Source organism: Neoarius graeffei, chromosome 14 (assembly GCF_027579695.1).
Source record: "Neoarius graeffei isolate fNeoGra1 chromosome 14, fNeoGra1.pri, whole genome shotgun sequence".
Classification (NCBI taxonomy): domain Eukaryota; kingdom Metazoa; phylum Chordata; class Actinopteri; order Siluriformes; family Ariidae; genus Neoarius; species Neoarius graeffei.
The window spans coordinates 45112808-45133423 of record NC_083582.1 but is presented as its reverse complement, the minus strand read 5'-3'; the positions used below and the strand labels follow the sequence as shown (position 1 = coordinate 45133423).

Below are 20616 nucleotides of genomic sequence, written 5' to 3'. Positions count from 1 at the left end.
CACCACAACTAGCATGTCCAGTATACAGTGGTGCTTGAAAGTTTGTGAACCGTTTAGAATTTTCTATATTTCTGCATAAATATGACCTAAAATATCATCAGGGTTTCACACAAGTCCTAAAAGTAGATATAGAGAACCCAGTTAAACAAATGAGACAAAAATATTATACTTATTCATTTATTTATTGAGGAAAATGATCCAATATTACATATGTGTGAGTAGCAAAAGTATGTTAAACTCTAGGATTAGCAGTTAATTTGAAGATGAAATTAGAATCAGGTGTTTTCAATCAATGGGATGACAATCAGGTGTGAGTGGGCACCTAGTTTTATTTAAAGAACAGGGATCTATCAAAGTCTGATCCTCACAACACATGTTTGTGGAAGTGTATCATGGCACAAACAAAGGAGATTTCTGAGAATCTCAGAAAAAGCATTGTTGATGCTTGTCAGGCTGGAAAAAGTTACAAAACCATCTCTAAATAGTTTGGACTCCACCAATCCACAGTCAGACAGATTGTGGACAAATGGAGGAAATTCAAGACCATTGTTACCCTCCCAAGGAGTGGTCGACCAATAAAGATCACTCCAAGAGCAAGGCGTGTAATAGTTGGCGAGGTCACAAAGGACCCCAGGGTAACTTCTTAGCAACTGAAGGCTTCTCTCACATTGGCTAATGTTAATGTTCATGAGTCCACCATCAGGAGAACACTGAACAACAATGGTGTGCATGGCAGGGTTGCAAGGAGAAAGCCACGGCTCTCCAAAAAAGAACATTGCTGCTCATCTGCCATTTGCTAAAGATGACGTGGACAAACCAGAAGGCTATTGGAAAAATGTTTTGTGGACGGATGAGACCAAAATAGAACTTTTTGGTTTAAATGAGAAGCGTTATGTTTGGAGAAAGGAAAACACTGCATTCCAACATAAAAACCTTATCCCATCTGTGAAACATGGTGGTGGTAGTATCATGGTTTGGGCCTGTTTTGCTGCAGCTGGGCCAGGACGGCTTGCCATCATTGATGGAACAATGAATTCTGAATTTTACCAGCGAATTCTAAAGGAAAATGTCAGGACATCTCTCCATGAACTGAATCTCAAGAGAAGGTGGGTCATGCAGAAACACAGCAACCCTAAGCACACAAGTCGTTCTACCAAAGAATGGTGAAAGAAGAATAAAGTTAATGTTTTGGAATGGCCAAGTCAAAGTCCTAACCTTAATCCAATTGAAATGTTGTGGAAGGACCTGAAGCGAGCAGTTCATGTGAGGAAACCCACCCACATCCCAGAGTTGAAGCTGTTCTGTACGGAGGAATGGGCTAAAATTCCTCCAAGCCGGTGTGCAGGACTGATCAACAGTTACCGGAAACGTTTAGTTGCAGTTATTGCTGCACAAGGGGGTCACACCAGATACTGAAAGCAAAGGTTCACATTCTTTTGCCATTCATTGATATGTAATATTGGATCATCTCATCTCATCTCATTATCTCTAGCCGCTTTATCCTGTTCTACAGGGTCACAGGCAAGCTGGAGCCTATCCCAAAAAGGCTGGGTACACCCTGGACAAGTCGCCAGGTCATCACAGGGCTGACACACAGACACCCATTCACACTCACATTCACACCTACGGTCAATTTAGAGTCACCAGTTAACCTAACCTACATGTCTTTGGACTGTGGGGGAAACCGGAGCACCCGGAGGAAACCCACGCGGACACGGGGAGAACATGCAAACTCCACACAGAAAGGCCCTCGCCGGCCACGGGGCTCGAACCCGGACCTTCTTGCTGTGAGGCGACAGCGCTAACCACTACACCACCGTGCCACCCCATATTGGATCTCATCTCATCTCATCTCATTATCTCTAGCCGCTTTATCCTTCTACAGGGTCGCAGGCAAGCTGGAGCCTATCCCAGCTGACTACGGGCGAAAGGCGGGGTACACCCTGGACAAGTCGCCAGGTCATCACAGGGCTGACACATAGACACAGACAACCATTCACACTCACATTCACACCTACGGTCAATTTAGAGTCACCAGTTAACCTAACCTACATGTCTTTGGACTGTGGGGGAAACCGGAGCACCCGGAGGAAACCCACGCGGACACGGGGAGAACATGCAAACTCCACACAGAAAGGCCCTCGCCGGCCACGGGGCTCGAACCCGGACCTTCTTGCTGTGAGGCGACAGCGCTAACCACTACACCACCGTGCCACCCCATATTGGATCATTTTCCTCAATAAATAAATGACCAAGTATAATATTTTTGTTTCATTTGTTTAACTGGGTTCTCTTTATCTACTTTTAGGACTTGTGTGAAAATCTGATGATGTTTTAGGTCATATTTACGCAGAAATATAGGAAATTCTAAAGGGTTCACAAACTTTCAAGCACCACTGTTTGAAAGTTTAACCTGTAGCTCTGAAATTATGTGCAGTTAATTTCCATCTCAAAAGGTCTTTTTTTGTAGCAAAGAAACACAAAAATCTGAGATTTGATTTTTGGACTATTGTGAACCTGAAAAGTTTACTCTGATTATGAAACAGCCCTTATAGAGTCAGGTCCTCCTGGTTTTGTGTACACATGAAAGAGATTCAGCTTCTAATCTAAATGGACTAAAATGGATGGATTTAGGAACAGGGGGCAAAATAAATAAAGAAACAAGTTTATTCGAAACATTACTTGAGCTTGGCCTATTTTTCACTAGGAGTGTGTCCAGTAGAGGTCCTTCTCTTCAGGTTCTCACTGCTTGGTGGCTCACTTCCTGTAGCACGCACGCCGTGAGTGATCCCGTTTTGCACGTTGATTGGTTGAACGCTTTGTTTAACTGTTTTCTCATTGGTCAGTGTGATGGGGCCATAAAGCCCATGCGCCCAAAAAGAGTTAGAGAAGCAGTTGAAATCTGCTCCACATTAACCTCGCAGCTGAGCTGTAAGGGGGCGTGGCGGCAAATCTAACTCTGGTTTCTCAGTGGCTCAAAGCATATTGAGAAATTAAGAGTGGGGGGTTTTTGTGTGTGAAATTAATTTGTTTTGGGGGAGCAGAATACTTCCTGTGTTTCTTATAGTTTTTTTTTTTTAACCGTGTTTACGTATGAGCTGTACCAGGTAAGAAGAGTGCGCCATGACTGGAGGGGAAATGGGTAAATAAGAGTCGTGATTGTGTTCATGGGGTGTTTTAAGTGTATTTTATTCTTCTTTAGTTAAGTTTTAAGAGCCTGTTTTTAAATAAGTTATGTAGTACCTGAAGTATACTTTCCGCATTCACGTTTTATTAAAAAAAAAAAGCCACGTAGAAGCAAACAGGCTGTAACTTTAAACTCACTGCTGCTGCAGACATGAAACCAGCTTTTTACATCTGTACAATAATCACTGTAACTGTCTCACAGATCTGCTGTTTAAAATATGCATTAAAAATATATAGCATGTTTAAAAATCTGGCTAGTACAGAATAAGCAAGAGAGTAGAGTTGTAATGTGGTTTAAAAAAAAACTAGCACTGGTATATTTGACCTCATTTTCTTTTACTTAGTTCTTCTTTTCCAGTTTGTTTTACTTTTTGACATAGAATCAGTGTTTAACAATTTGCAGTATGTTATGAGGTTGAGGTGCCTCCTTTGCTATTGTTAAGATTTTTTTTTTCCCCATAACCCTTGAAGAAAAAGCGTTCTTTTAGTATTGTGTAAGGTTTATTTGTTTACATATCAATGTCTTGCCTTTTTGCATTCTGGAGATATACATGGCACATATACCTTTTTATATTAATGTTTCTGTCAAAAACTAAACCTGCACAACCTGTACAAATTAGACCAATACCAAGTATTTCACTCCTGCAGACTTTTACTTTCTCACAGCTCTGGCTCAGTCTAATGTTGTAATGCGTGTTTTGTTTTTGTTTTAAAACAGAGTTTTGCACATCTTGAACCCGAGACCGATGCCATCTCCCATCATGCCTGTGGATGTGGCCATGAGAATCTGTCTGGCACACTCTCCGCCCCTTCATAGCTTCCTTGGTTCCTATGAGCACTGCAAGTCCAGAAACTTGGTCAAGCCTTTCAAGCCACTGAGATCATGCATCAGCTCAAAGCCTAAGGTTGAGGCCACCAACCGAGGATGGAAAAGTCCTAAAGGCAAAGCCAAAAAGAAAGTGGTTTTTGCTGACTCCAAAGGCATGTCGCTAACTGTGATCCATGTGTTCAAGGAGTTTGAGGAAGATTCTCTCTTGCCATTAGACTTGCAGTTTGAGATGTCTGACTTGGAAGATGCCATTGTGGGCCTGAAGGTGGAGAAAGAGAAGGAGAAGAGTTTTGTTTTGGACTTCCCCCAGCCTGCTGCAGATTACCTGGACTTTCGGAACCGCCTCAGGAAGAACCTGGTGTGTTTAGAGAACTGTGTAATCCAGGACAAATCCCTCATGGGAACGATAAAAGTTAGCAATGTAAGCTTTGAGAAGTCTGTTCATGTCCGGATAACATTTGATTCATGGAAAAGCCATAGGGACGTTCCTTGTGTGTATATGAACAATGTTTATGGCTGTGCGGACATTGACACCTTTTCCTTTTCTGTTGATCTGCCAAGTTCGGTGCCGAATGAGGAACAGGTGGAGTTCTGTGTCTCCTATAACACTCGTGACAAGACACACTGGGATAATAATGATGGGAAGAACTACAGGTTGGCACATATCGATGATGACAAAAATGAAACCAAACCGGTCACTCAGAAAACTGCGTATGAAACCAGAAACGCCAGCAAAAGGCCTGAGATGGAGTTTGATCAGTTCGGGAGCCCAAGGACCTCTAGTGGTTTCTTTCCAGAGTGGCAAAGTTGGGGGCGACTTGAGAACAACTCTCCCTACTGGTGAGGGTACATGATGCCCCTCAAAATGACCACAGAAGTGTGTGTGTGTGTGTGTGTGTGTGTGTGTGTGTGTGTAGAATCACTTGGAGGAGGCAGTGCTAGAAATGCAGAATTGAATGATGTGGAGTGAATTTGTACTAGTAAACAAATTTAGGGAAAAAAATTTAAGACATTTAAAACTGTCAAATGTAATGCTGAACCCATCATAATGATCATATTGTATGTATTCCTCATTCGTACAAATTGGACAATGTTGATTTGTTCAGGATTTTGGCAGGTTTGGAAGTGAATTGATTTTTAGTCATTTTGAGTTAAATACTAATTATCTTAACATTTATACAATGGAATCAAACTACTCCTAATATTTCTATGCACTAAAGAATTTGCAAGCTTAGACGTGCTCTAAACCGATAAGGGTCATGAAATTGATTTTGCCTTTTTGCGCCGGTCACATCATTTGAAAAATGGTGTTATTGGACTTTTTCACAAACCTATAAAACAAGTTATACATATTGTATAATGTCACTATCGTGCAATAGTTTATGCTGAATAGCTTTCTGAAGAGGTATTCTGTTAAATTGATCTGTGTGCAACGTTAAGAGAGAGAATCCATCTTCCCCACGGCGACTCTGAAACACTGCGTTCAACCAGGAAGAAGAGTCTCCTCCTCTGTGAAACAGCAGTTGTTCTTGTGGATGTGCTTCCAGGAGAACAGGAACAGGGGAATTTGCACTGTACAAGATGCCTTTAAACTAAAGTGTGAGAGTGGAATACTTTGGTACAACGTGAAGGTGCTTCATATTGAAGTTTGTGTATTTTGTAGTACCATTTGTATTGGCCTCTTTGCAGCAGAAGCAATAATCTAAAACTCCTACATTTAAGGGCACCCGTGTAATATACTGTTGATCATTTAAACATTTATTCATGCACATTTTCCTTCTTTTGTTCAGCTTGTATATCATTTCATTGCACATACACTTTACTTTCTGCCATGTCTCCTTTTCCATGTGTGCGCCTGTGTTTTTGATTGTCGGTATTTCTCTGCATTATTTCACTGATGTGTGAAATGAAATAAAAAGGGATCTCGAAAGTTACTCACTGCAAGTGTTAGGAAGTGGAGTAATCCAGATATAAATGTGTGGACAAGTGAGGTATTTATGAGAATTAGTTATGTTTCTCATGTTTACTTCCAGTCTTCCATTGGGAGGGAAACAGTCTGGTAAATGTGAATAATTTTAATGCAAATGGCTAATTGTTTCTTTTAGAGATGGAATATGTATGTTGATTTTTGTATAAAATTGCTGGAAACTGTGGTGTTTGTCTGTGGAGTTTTCTACTGCAAGGAAGGGTGGATGTCTGTCTGTCTGTCTATTTAATTCAATGTTCCTTTTAGGAAGAAATGGAATAAATGCAATGTTTCTATTCTGAAAAGCTTCTGCCTCAGTTCGTGTGTGTATATTTAACAGTTGTTTCACGAAATCAAGTCGTATGTGAGTTGATAGCCGAGTTGGCTATAAGCCATGTATGATGAAATTGAGTGGAATACATTTTTTTTTTTTCTTTAATATCCACATTCACTGGAGTTTGAGGAATGGCCCATTTTTTTTTTTTTTGCATATCTGATAACTTTTATACAAAATGTCAGACAAAATCCTTTCCACTTAGAATGTAAACAAACCGGTGAAATGACAGTAGCAATTTCTGAAAAATGCAATAATTCTTTTAAAAAAATGTTCTTACCATCAAATGCTTCTATTCCGTATTTTGGTGGGGGGAGGGTTGTTTACGAGTAGAGCTTTTATTTTGTCCTCGGTTGGTTCAGAAACATGCTTCACCATTTTGTTTTTCTCTACTCCTGGTATATGAGCTGATAGCCTAGTAGTAGAGTAGCCAATCGGAGCACATGATTGCTTGTATCCAGTGACTGTGGAGAGAATAAATAATTATTCCACAGAAGTGTCGTACATGCGCTGATAGCTGACGAGGTGTGTAACGCCAAGCTGACTATAAACCATGTATGACTGAGTGGAATAATTGTTTTATTCTATCCACATTCACTGAATTTTGAGAAATGGTGCATTTTTGTTTTTTGCAAGTTTGATAAAACTATACGAAATGTCCAACAAAATCATCTCCACTTAGACGGACTTCTTAAAACCCATTGATGGCTGCACAAATTGATGTGCGTGTTTTTTTTTGGGGGGGGGGGGGGGGGGTGTAGAAAGTACGGTTTATGCTGAGGTATAAAATAGCTTTATACATTTATTTAATTCTTCCTTAGACATTTCTGTTGTGTAATTTTCAAACTTCAAAGGAGTTTTGAACCAGTCTAAAAAAAAAAATTAAGTTTTAATGCTTAAAGATGAAGAACATAAACAAACTGGCGAAATGACTGGAGTAATTTGTGAAAAATGCTATAGTAATTCTTGAAAAATAAAAAAGATACATTCTTACCATCAAATACTTTTATTCCATATTTTGTTGCTTTTTTATTTTTGGGGGTTTTGTTTTTGAGTAGAGTTTTTATTTCATCCTTGGCTGGTTCAGCAACACGCTCCGCCATTTTGTTTTTCTCTATTCACGGTATATGAGCTGATGGTTTAGTAGTAGAGTAGCCAATCAGAACACGCGATAGCTCATATCCAGTGAATGTGGCTAGAATAAAAACTGTTATTATGGGGAATAGAGACATTTGGGTATTCCAGAAAGCAGGTTTAGTGAAAACTCTGAGTTTAATCCTTTCACTTTCCTTCATCTCAGGGTTAACCAACTCAGTTTTCACTAAACCTGCTTTCTGGAATGCTCCTATTAAGATGAGGATCTGCACCACAAGCAACAAGGAATCTAAATGAACCAGTAGAATTAAGCAATATTGTTTGAGCAAGAGTGCTGTAATTCATCAGTAGACAGGAGTGTCACAGATGATCGTAACTGTATTCAGCATTTTCAGTATAATAACATGATTGTGAATGTGATTCTTCTTTTATACAAAGAAATGATCAATTAACTGACATTTCAGACATAATATGGCCAAATATTATGTTTATTTCTGCTATTAATGAAAACCGTTCCCAAAGTAGCCACAGCTGAATAGGGTGTTGGATGTTTCAATGCTGACAGCCCATAGTTAGTATAATAACTCTTTCAGTATAAAGAACTATTGGTAGAATAGTTAGTTTTTCATGAATACAGAGAAACAAAGTGATGCAGTCAGTGTAATGTAAGAGTGCTAGTATACTAAATATCAGCATTTTGGAACACCACTTGTTCAGTGGAAACCAAAATTAGTGCTCCTGAACTAACTTGGACAATTTAGAAATAAGCATTGTTCATTCTTTTTTCTCATTTCACAAATGTCATATGAAGTTTTGATGGCAGTACCACATTCAAAATGATTAATTTTGGCATAAAGGTTTAAAACTGATAAGTGTTCACATTCAATACATCTTATTACAAGTCTAATTATGGCAGTGTAGCATATGCTGGTGAGCTGTGCCCATATTGATATGGGGTAAACCTATATAAATGACCTTTAATTTAGTTTTATTGGACTGGAGGGTAATTAATGTAAAGCTCATAGTTGGGTTGGTTGTGTTTCCTTTGTGTTTGTGATATTCAGTAAAACTGAGTTGCTGTTATACTTTTAGGGAGTCTGATTATTTTAAATGAAGGAATGGGAAGGGAAAAGAGCTATCAGCTTCTCTGTTTGGAAACAGGAATATAGATTATGACAATTTAATAGATTCACAACAATATTTCATGTTTGCGTTTGTAGCGGTGAAGTATAGAGAACTGCCTTCTAACTTTGTTGCGCATTTCATAACAGGAAACTGCATCAGTGTTAGGATTTCCTCAGTGACCTCATTTACAAGGCTATATTTTTTGAGCTCGGGTTACTGCCTGTAAGGAGTTATGCATGTTCTCCCCATGTCTGTGTGGGTTTCCTCTGAGTTCTTCGGTTTCTTCCCATCTCCAAAAACATACCAGTAGTTGGATAGACTATATTAAATTGTCCCAAGGAATGAACACACGTGTGTGTGTGTGTGTGGTGCGCTGCGCTGTGCTGCATTGGCTTCCCATCCAGAGTCCTGCCTTGCTTCCAGTGTTCCTGGGATAGTCTCCAGATCTACTGTAACCAAGCTAAAGCAGTTACTGAAGATGAATGAATGAATTTATTTCCCCAATATTTTACAACAAATACATAGAAGATATTACATGGTTGTGCGAAGTTATGAAGTTTATCTTTGAGTGGTGAATATATTCACGAGTGAGTTTAGCAAACAAGTGAAAATATTTTCAACACGATAAGATAAAGTTCATGTCTTCATGCCATCATGTAATGTTCTATTATATAGACACATCCACAAAAAATGTGAGTTCATCAAAAGAATTTTCATTTTGAATCGGTTTGCCATTTTAATAATGCGCGTCTAATCAGCAGGAAAACACTGGGAGTGACATCATCGGAGTGAAATATCAGGAATTATTTTTTTGCGGTGCGGTTTCCATCAAATCCTGCGCTCTGATTGGCTGGCAAGCGGATCCGTATCTTATGGTACGGACCCCAGTTACGGACCCCGGTTACGGACCTTTGGCGACTCACTCGTTCACAACAACAACAACAACAACAAACATAGTAGCATTTTTTTGTCAACATTTATCTTTTTTTTTATAAGATTTATTTATAAGATTATCAAAAATCTTAGAAATTTTTGCCAGCATTTCTCAGGAGAATAGCATTAATTTTACAGCATGGATAGCAATAACGACAATCTTCACAGTGAAAGCGAGTTTTACTACCCTGAGGAAGAAGAAATAAAAGAAAACATTTCGGGAGAAAGCTAAAAACCTCTAACTTGCTAACGCCGAGCAAAAACATGGCTGAATCCTGAATGACCCCTATTTGTATAAATAGGGGACTACATAGGCAGCAAAATGTAGTTTTTTCCTGCCATGGAAGTGCACTTGTATACTGAGGAGGAAGCAATTTGCATTACAGCCATGAATGAGGCTTCAAACTAGCATTAATTTTACAGCATGGATAGCGATAACGACAATCTTCACAGTGAAAGCGAGTTTTACTACCCTGAGGAAGACAAAATAAAAACATTTCAGGAGAAAGCTAAAAACCTCTAACTTGCTAACGCCAAGCAAAAACATGGCTGAATCCTGAATGACTCAATTTTGTATAAATAGGGGACTACATAGGCAGCAAAATGTAGTTTTTTTTTCCTGCCATGGAAGTGCACTTGTATACCGAGGAGGAAGCAATTTGCATTACAGCCGTGAATGAGGATTCAAAATGGCGGCTCGGCTTGGTTTTCCCTTTTGGGTGCTCTCGTTTTCTGCTAAAATTTGGTAAAGAAAAAAATTAATATATTATTTACCAGCTTAAGGCCGGTCCATATGGTGAAATACCATGACCTCGGCCTTGAATACTGACCTTGGCCCAGAGGGCCTTGGTCAGTACTTTCAAGACCTCGGTCACGGTATTTCATGATACGGACCTCCCAGCTGGTAAATAACATATATTTATTATATATACAGGACACTTTTTCGATGGAATAAAAACATGTATTCTTTTCCCTTACAGCAGGTTTCATTCATTTGGTTTGATAGCATGCAATATTGTGATCATATCACTTATCCTATGTGTATTACGTCACTCTACCTAATGGAGAATGAGCGTTGAATATGGTTTACGATATTGCATGGTTGTCAAGACAACATGATGCCACACGTCAGAGACATAAAACTTCCACACTAGCGAACAACTGTGACAATTTGTACACAAACATGGCTGCCAGGTTTGCTTCATTAAATACGGAAGATTTTGAGAGAATTTTGAAAGAGAAAGACATTGAACACCCAAGAAGGATGTATAATAATAATAATAATAATAATAATAATATTGGCTGGCTTTTTTTCATGGTATATCAGATATATTCCATTCAGTTAGCATGACACTGAACTCGTCTTCGACTTGTTCAGTGTCACACTAGCTGAATGGAATATATCTGATATACCACTCAACACCAGCCAATATTATTTAAATATGTCACTCAGATCTGCAATTTATTTCATATGAAAAATGGAAGTTTTTCAACATGAGAAGATAAACTTCATATCTTCACACCAACATGTGATTTTCTTTTTATTATATAAACACATTCACAAACAAAAAGTACCCAAATTTATCAAAACAATTTACTGATTTCCTCACAAGTGATATATAGAGATTTATATCATGGTTTTGGTTCTCCATGTCCCAGATGTAGCTCGTACGAAAAATACAGGTGGCGTATTTCCCAGGAAAACAATCATGTTCATATAATATAACCTAAAATTGCACTTATGTTTTTTGTTTAATCTATAGTGTATTATAAAAGCTTCTGCAAAGTTACAATTAATATTCAAACACCAGCATAAAGCTTGTAAAACTCTTTTCAGTCCTGCTGGAGTTGATTATTAGAATAGTCCTATATGTCTCTGAGAAACCGGTCCAACCTTGCGACCTCTCCCACATGCCTTCATATTGTAAAGCCATGATTTGTTGCTAGATGTCTGATTAGACATGGCACACTGGCAGACAAAACACTGATTAAAATTCCTGCTATTGTATTGCAATTGTCAAATTGTCTGCTTTAATCTTAGGTGAGGTGAAGTGTAATAATCCACTTATTTATGGACCTGGATCAAAATATTCATGAGACTTTTTTTTAGGTTAGTACACTACAGTAGTTGACCAATGATACTCATTTTAAAATATATTATTCATATATTTCTTAAATCTATGAAGCTAGTCCAATCCAGAGTTTATTTTGGCTCAGGAGTCACTGCAATCTTGACCATGTCCATTCATATATTCTGTTATATGGATCCTTGGCAAGCAAAAAGACACATCTTGCCACTGGCCCATATATATATATATATATATATATCTCATCTCATCTCATTATCTGTAGCCGCTTTATCCTGTTCTACAGGGTCGCAGGCAAGCTGGAGCCTATCCCAGCTGACTATGGGCGAAAGGCGGGGTACACCCTGGACAAGTCGCCAGGTCATCACAAAGCTGACACATAGACACAGACAACCATTCACACTCACATTCACACCTACAGTCAATTTAGAGTCATCAGTTAACCTAACCTGCATGTCTTTGGACTGTGGGGGAAACTGGAGCACCCGGAGGAAACCCACACGGACACGGGGAGAACATGCAAACTCCACACAGAAAGGCCCTCGCCGGCCACAGGGCTCGAACCCGGACCTTCTTGCTGTGAGGCGACAGCGCTAACCACTACACCACCGTGCCGCCCCATATATATATATATATATATATATATATCCCTTGTTAAAATATGTTCTTAGGCTTTATTGGACAACAATGCAAAAAAAGAGAAAAATCCAACTTTTAATTCTAGTGCATTTATTCAGTGGGGAAAAAAATCCCATATTAAGAAATAATTATTTTACATGAAATCATGTGTGCCACAATTATTGGCACCCATGATGTTAATACTTTGTACAACTCCCTTTTGCCAACAAGGCAGCACTTAATATTCTCCTATAACATTTCACAAGATGGGAGAATACAGAGAGAGGGATATTTGACCATTCCTCTTTGTACAATCTCTCTAAATCATCCAGAGTCCTGGGTCCTCTCCTATGCACTCTCCTCTTCAGCTCACCCCACATGTTTTCAATTGGGTTGAGGTCTGGGGACTGAGATGGCCATGGGAGGAGCTTGATTTTGTGTCTGGTGAACCATTTTTGTGTAGATTTGGCCACATGTTTAGGGTCATTATCTTGCTGAAAGACCCAGTGACGACCCATCTTCAGCTTTCGGCCAGAGGCCACCAGATTTTAATTTAAAATGTCCTGGTATTTCAAAGAGTTCATGATGCCACGCACCCTAACAAGGTTCCCAGGGCCTTTGGAAGAGAAACAGGCCCACAGCATCACCGATCCTCCCCCATACTTCACAGTGGGCATGAGGTGCTTTTCCGCATACTCATCTTTTGTGATGTATTAGAGTGTTTGTTGCCAAAAAGCTCTATCTTGGTCTCATCTGACCAAAGCACATGGTTTCAGTTGAAGTCCCAGTACCGCTTAGCGAACTCCAGACGTTTTCATTTATGCTTGTAAGTGAGAAAAGGCTTTTTCCGTGCATGCCTCCTAAACAGCTTGTTGGCATGTAGATAGCGCCTGATGGTTGTTATGGAGACTTTGTGACCCCAAGATGCTACTCTTTGATGCAATTTTCTAACAGTGAGCTTTGGAGAACTTTTTACTTCTCTTACCATCCTCCTCACTGTGCATGGTGGCAAGATAAACTTGCATCCTCGTCCAGGCTTGTTTGCCACTGTTCCAGTTGTTTTAAACTTCTTGATGATTCCTCTGACTGTAGATATGGGCAGGTGTAGGCGAGTGGCTATTTTCTTGTAGCCATTGCCTGACTTATGAAGGTCGACACACATCTGCCTTACTTGAATGATGTGTTCTCTTGTCTTTCCCATGTTGAAGAGTGGATAAGAGAAAGAGGCCTCTGTGTCACATCATATTTATACCCGAGGGAAACAGGATGTGATGAATTACTAATTAAAGGTTCCTAGATACTCTAATCAACTTTATAAACTACAGTAGAAATGACAGAAATGCTTCAATTACATTTATTTTCTAGGAATTGTTATGGGTGCCAATAATTGTGGAACAGGTGATTTTATGAAAAATAATTATTTCCTAGTCAGGGATTTTTTTATTTTTTATTTTTAATTCACTTGAGTTAAGGGTTACATTTTTCTACAATTTTCAGTGTGAGATTATGCTTCTGCAATAAAAATTGAATTTATTTTAAGGCTTTTAACACACCTTAACCAGGGGTGCCAATAATTGTGGAGGGCGATATATATATATATATGGGTCATTCTAGAATTCAGGGGAGGTTTCGTGTCTCTGAGATAAACCTTTTGTTATTTTCCACAAAAGAAATCTTTATTGAATCGGTTTTGAACAATAATGCAAATTATGACAAACTTTCCCCAGTAGCAATGTTTGATATACATTTTAGATCCAATTTATCCATAAAGCATTAACTGAATGTCTCCCACCCCTCCCCCCACATTACTGGCTGTCTTTGACTACTGATTCATCCATTCAACTTGAATAAACATGAAGTGATTCAGCCTAACAATCTGTTTTTTGGGGGCTTATTCTATTAACTGTTATAAAATCAATTGCCTCGAAAGTCTATTTTCTGTATTATGTGAAATTTCAGTAATAATTTTTTAAAAATCTGTCCCAATGTTCTTGTCAACTCTGTTAATTCTGATATAAAACCGCATAAAATCCACAAAGACTTTTAATAATAAGCATGACACCTGCACTGAGAGATGTCACTACCTCTGGCAGGAAACTTCAGAAAGACAGTGAGGTGTGTTATGTTTCTTCTCTCATTAATTTGAACAAAATGTTGAGGATACACCAACAGTAGATTAATTATTTGTCAAATCTGTTATTGTGATATTGGAGTGAATCTCTCACTCATTTTTTAAAAACAATAATATGATTAAAATCCAGAAAAGTTTGTTTTTATACATGCCATGTGGTACCTAGTTTGAGGTTAACATGTGGAGTTAAGACACAAAATGGTGGGAAATGTCAACACTGTTATCATCAATTCTGTTAATGGATTGCCCAATTTAATAATAACAGACTTGATGATGACTAACTCTGTGTGTGTGTGTGTGTGTGTGTGTGTGTGTGTGCACATGATAAAGCTGCTTTTTTGTCTTAACACAGACAACATATCCAGGTTCTAGAAGAGACATTTCTTCTATTTGCTCGCCTGACCTGTGAACATGCTCATCTGATTCGGATTCCTTATCACACACAGTGTGCCTCTAACACAGCTAAATTCAGGTCCTTATAATAATAATAATAATAATAATAATAATAATAATAAGTTCAATTTATATAGCGCCTTTCACAGACCCAAGGACGCTTTACACAGGAGTTACCAAAAAAAAAGCCACACTAGGAAGAGTAGCGTGAGGTAAAGAGAAAAGTTTTCAAGTTAGCTTTGAAGGAAGAGAGAGTGGAACAGTCACGAAGTCTGACCTTATATTTCACAGGTCAGAGTCACCACTATAGTCTTTACATCATAACATTGGTGAGGACCATGAGGACACATGCTCAGTTATCCATGACCTACAGGATGCTCACTCTGAAAATATTTCATTCCTTTGGCTCATAAAAAGAATTCCAAATGTGGTAGCAACAGCGTTAAAATGTTCCAGTATAAATCATGCTACTGTATTATAATCAAATCAGCAAGTTTGCCTGCACTATGTTTTTTTAAATAGGGAAATATGGAAAGTCAACCTGTGTTTTACAAGTTATCAACAAATAAAAGAATTCTGAGATATTCAAAATGAAATGTGAGTGTTTCCTGTAACAAAACAACAATCCAAACAAAAGGGAAAATCAACAGAAATATAGTTTGCGGTTAAAAAAAAGAAGCCTTTATTTTTGTCATATGGACACTCAAACACAGCAAAGAGCCTCCTCTACATTTAACCCATCTGAAGCAGTGAACACACACATGCACACAGAAGTGAACAATGAGCACACACACATACATACATACATACATACCCAGAGCAATGGGCAGCTATGCTACAGCACCCATTTAGGAATTAGGTGCCTTGCTCAAGGACACTTCAGCCATGATACAGAGGGAGGGGAAAGTGCTGTCCATTCACTCAACTCCCCTCACGTTTTTCCTGCTGATCCAGGGTTTGAACCAATGACCCTTTGGGCCCATGGCTACTTCTCTAACCTTCAAGCCATGGCTTCCCTCAGAAAGGGTAAAACACAGGTGGATATTTCTGTCACATTTAGAAAGGGTGAGGCAAACATTTTAAATAATACTTAGCTCTAGGTGGGTTTTGTTTGTTTGTTTACAAATAATATCTTAACATATATTATTTAGTGGCGGCACAGTGGTGTAGTGGTTAGCGCTGTCGCCTCACAGCAAGAAGGTCCGGGTTCGAGCCCCGTGGCCGGCGAGGGCCTTTCTGTGTGGAGTTTGCATGTTCTCCCCGTGTCCACGTGGGTTTCCTCCGGGTGCTCCGGTTTCCCCCAAAGACATGCAGGTTAGGTTAACTGGTGACTCTAAATTGACCGTAGGTGTGAATGTGAGTGTGAATGGTTGTCTGTGTCTATGTGTCAGCCCTGTGATGACCTGGCGACTTGTCCAGGGTGTACCCCGCCTTTCGCCCGTAGTCAGCTGGGATAGGCTCCAGCTTGCCTGCGACCCTGTAGAACAGGATAAAGCGACTAGAGATAATGAGATGAGATATTATTTAGTCAATTTTGTTGCACTTGTTTCACGGATACACTTCAGATCAACCTTGACCCTTAACAAAGTAAAGTGCTTACTTAATAACCAGTGAACAATCTGTGAAGTATGAGTGAGAGGCAGACAGGTTATGCATGCGATACTCATGAATACATCCTGTGATTAATACACCCTGATGTACAGGGAAATGACTAGTTTCAGAATAATGCAAGCAATTGCATCAGAAATCCATCACTCCTTTTGTGGTAATTGGTAGTGACACCAAGTGTTAACCGAAAAGTTAATATCAGAGAATAGGAATGCATGGCCAGACATGTCATTCCTCACACAGCGTGACTAGTGTTGTGTTATTGATGTGTACTCCTACTGTGCACGTGCACTTGCACACGTACACACATAGAACGGTCTTGAAATGCATATTACCTATGACCGTCTGGGTCAAAATGATGAGGTATTTATGGGAGAAAACTTGACATCATTGACATTACTAACAAAAAAGAGGAGATAAACTTGCCTGCAATTGATCTGTGTTTAAACATGAACAAATCCAGTATTGACTTTTGCACTCCTCTTGATACAGGCTGATTTAAATCAATACAACCTGAATATTTCCACTCTGTTGCACCAGCTGTATACCGGAACCACACACAAAAAAACTACCGTCCTTTAATTTATATACAGTGCCTTGCAAAAGTATTAATCCCCCTTGGTGTTTGTTCTGTTTTGTTGCAAGAAGGAGATATACAGCAGGTTATTCATACCTACTGCTGTCAGGCTGTTTAACACCCACAACTTGTAATGTAGCACCAATAACCTGTTTGTCGTTATATTTACACTACTTCACCACTACTACCTCTGCCATCTCTCATCAATGCAATTGATATGTCAATCTTTTTAATCTTTCGTTTGTCTAATTTTTATTTCAGTTTTATTTGTTATCTCTATGACAATTTCTTGCTACTGTAACATATGAATTTCCCCGATGTGGGATCAATAAAGTGAATCTAATCTAATCTAATCTAAAATGGGTTTTTGGGGGGTTAGCACCATTTGATTTACACAACATGCCTACCACTTTAAGGGTGCACATTTTTTTTATTGTGACACAAACAATAATTGAGGTGAAAAAACAGAAATCTGGAGTGTGCATAAGTATTCACCCCCCTCAAAGTCAATACTTTGTAGAGCCTCCTTTTGCTACAATTACAGCTGCAAGTCTCTTGGGGTATGTCTCTATTAGCTTAGCACATCGAGCCACTGGGATTTTTGCCCATTCCTCAAGGCAAAACTGCTCCAACTCCTTCAAATTAGATGGGTTGCATTGGTGTACAGCAATATTCAAGTTATGTCACAGATTCTCAATTGGATTGAGGTCTGGGCTTTGATTAGGCCATTCCAAGACATTTAAATGTTTCCCTTTAAACCACTCCAGTGTCACTTTAGCAGTATGTTTAGGGTCATTGTCCTGCTGGATCATGAACCTTCATCCCAGTCTGGAACCTCTGGTTGACTCAAACAGGTTTTCCTCCAGAATTGCCCTGCATTTAGTGCATGCCATCTTTCCTTCAGTCCTGACCAGCTTTCCTGTCCTTGCAGATGAAAAACATCCCCACAGCATGATGCTGCCACCACCATGCTTCATTGCAGGGATGGTGTTCTCAGGGTGTTGGGTTTGCGCCACACATGGCATTTCCTATGATGGCCAAAGTTCAATTTTTGTCTCATTTGACCAGAGACTCTTCTTCCATGTGTTTGGGGAGTCTGCCACATGCTGTTGGGCAAACTCCAAATGTGTTTTCTTCAGCAATCGATTTTTTCTGGCCACTCTTCCATAAAGCCCCACTCTGTGGGGTGCACAGCTTAAAGTGGTCCTATGGACAGATACTCCCATCCCTGCTGTGGATCTTTGCAGCTCCTTCAATGTTATTTTTGGTGTCTTTGTTCCATCTCTGATTAATGCCCTCCTTGCCCGGTCTGTGAGTTTTGGTGGGTGGCCTTCTCTTGTCAGGTTTGTAGTGGTGCCATGTTCTTTCCATTTTGCTATAATGGGTTTCATGGTGCTCCCTGGGATATTCAATGTTTGGGATATTTTTTTTTTATAACCCAACCCTGATCTATACTTCTCCACAGTTTTGTCTCTGACCTGTTTGGAGTGCTCCTTGGTTTTCATGTTGCTTGCTTAGTAGTGTTGCAGAGTCAGGGTCCTTCCAGAACAGGTTGATTTATCCAGACATCATGTGACAGATCATGTGACACTTTGATTGCACACAGGTGGATCTTCTTAACTAATTATGTGACTTATGAAGTGAATTGGTTGGACCAGCTCTTATTTAGGGGTTTCATACAAAAGGGGGTGAATACCTATGCACACTCCAGATTTCTGTTTTTTCATCTTAATTATTGTTTGTGTCACAATAAAAAAAAACAATGTGCACCTTTAAAATGGTAGAATTTGTAGAATGGTAAAATTTGTGTATTATTTTTGTTTTGTACAATTGGAGAGTGAAAAAAGAAAAGGAACACCATGCGAAAGTTTGGGCACCCCAATACATTTGAGTTCTCAGGTAACTTTTACCAAGGTTCCAGACCTTAATTAGCTTATTGAGTTGTGGCTTGTTCAAATTCTTCGTTAGGAAAGGTCAGATGATGCAGATTTCAAAGCTGTATAAATTCTCTGACTCCTCAAACTTGTCCCTAAAATCAACAGCCATGGGCTCCTCTAAGCAACTCCCTCACATTCTGAATAATAAAATAATTGATGCTCACAAAGCAGAAGAAGGCTACAAGAACGTATCAAAGTGTTTTCAGGTAGCTGTTTCCTCAGATCGTAATGTTATTAAGAAATGGCAGTTAACAGAAACAGTGGCAATCAAGGTGAGGTCTGGAAGATGAAGAAAACTTTCTGAAAGAACTGCTCGTTGGATTGCTAGAAAGGCAAATAAAAACCCCTGTTTGACTGCAAAAGACCTTCAGAAAGATTTAGCAGACCCTGGAGTGGTGGTGCACTGTTCTACTATGCAGCGATAACTGAACAAATATGACCTTCATGGGAGAGTCATCAGAATAAAACCTTTCCTGCGTCCTAGCTACAAAATTCAGCATCTGAAGTTTGCAAATGAACATCTAAATAAGCCTGATGCATTTTGGAAACAAGTCCTGTGGACTGATAAAATCAAAATAGATCTTTTTGGCCACAATGTGCAAAGGTATGTTTGGAGAAAAAAGGGTGCCAAATTCCAGGAAAAGAACACCTCTCCAACTCTGAAGCATGGGTGTGGATCGATCATGCTTTGGGGTTGTGTTGCAGTCAGTGGCACAGGGCACATTTCACTGGTCGAAGGAAGCATGGATTCGAATAAATACCAGCAAATTCTGGAAGCAAGCATCACACCATCTGTAAAAAAGTTGAAGTTAAAAAGAGGATGGGTGCTACAATAAGAAGATGATCCAAAACACACCTCAAAATCTACAATGAAATACCTCAAGAGGCACAAGCTGAAGGTTTTGCCCTGGCCCTCACAGTCCCCTGACCTAAACATCATTGAAAATCTGTAGATAGATCTCAAAAGAGCAGTGCATGCAAGACAGCCCAAGAAACTTGTAGAACTGGAAGCCTTTTGCAAAGACGAATGTGTGAAAATCTCCCAGGTAAGAACTGAAAGATTATTAGCTGGCTACAAAAAGTGTTTACAAGCTGTGATACTTGCCAAAGGGGATGTTACTAGGTACTAACCATGCAGGGTGACCAAACTTTTACTTCGGGCCCTTTTCCTTTTTTGTCATTTTGAAAATGTAAAAGATGAAAATAAAAAATTGTTTTTGCTTAAAATATAAAGGGAATGAGTCATCTTTAACTTTATGCCTTTTGGAGATCATTTCATCTTCAACTTGCTTAACTGTTCACAGTAACATCAATTTTGACCAGGGGTGCCCAAACTTTTGCATACCACTGTATCCATGGCTTAATGGTTAGAGAAGCAGCTTTGGGACTAAAAGGTTGCCGGTTCGATTCCCTGGATTATCAGGAATGTCTGAAGTGCCCTTGACCAAGGCATATCCCCCTACTGCTCCCAGGGCTGCTCTGGGTATGCTGTATGTCACTCTGGAAAAGAGCGTCTGCTAAATGCCATTAATACCTCGGCTCTGTTATTTACCATGTGATGATTTGTTGGATAACAGTAGGCAGCATGGGTAAAGCAGGACACACATGGGATTACCACAGCCCAGATTAGTCCTGCTCTTCTAACGCCGGATATCAGGATCATTAGAGATTCAGCACAGGCTCAAGGACATGGCCTGAATACGTAACAGTCACATTGCTCTAACATGGCTATATGGATTAGTGAAAGTTAATCCAGTGCTGGATGGATTTGGTGGCTTCATCAAAGCTTCAGATGGA

At 39.4% G+C, this 20616-nt stretch overlaps 1 protein-coding gene across 3 annotated transcripts in view; it reads left to right on the top strand.

The window, feature by feature from the left end:
* Nucleotides 1-6286, top strand: part of ppp1r3cb (protein phosphatase 1, regulatory subunit 3Cb) — a 36768-nt gene extending 30482 nt beyond the window's left edge. The window contains exons 1-2 of one of the 3 annotated variants that reach the window (XM_060938957.1): nt 2894-3107; nt 3905-6286. In XM_060938957.1, coding sequence (XP_060794940.1) covers nt 3094-3107; nt 3905-4859 — 969 coding nt within the window. In that variant the 5' untranslated portion in view covers nt 2894-3093 and the 3' untranslated portion in view covers nt 4860-6286. Of the gene's footprint in view, nt 1-2893; nt 3143-3904 lie in introns of those variants that run through there. The other 2 variants (XM_060938959.1, XM_060938958.1) reach the window with 2 other exon arrangements.
* Nucleotides 6287-20616: the final 14330 nt, after the last annotated feature.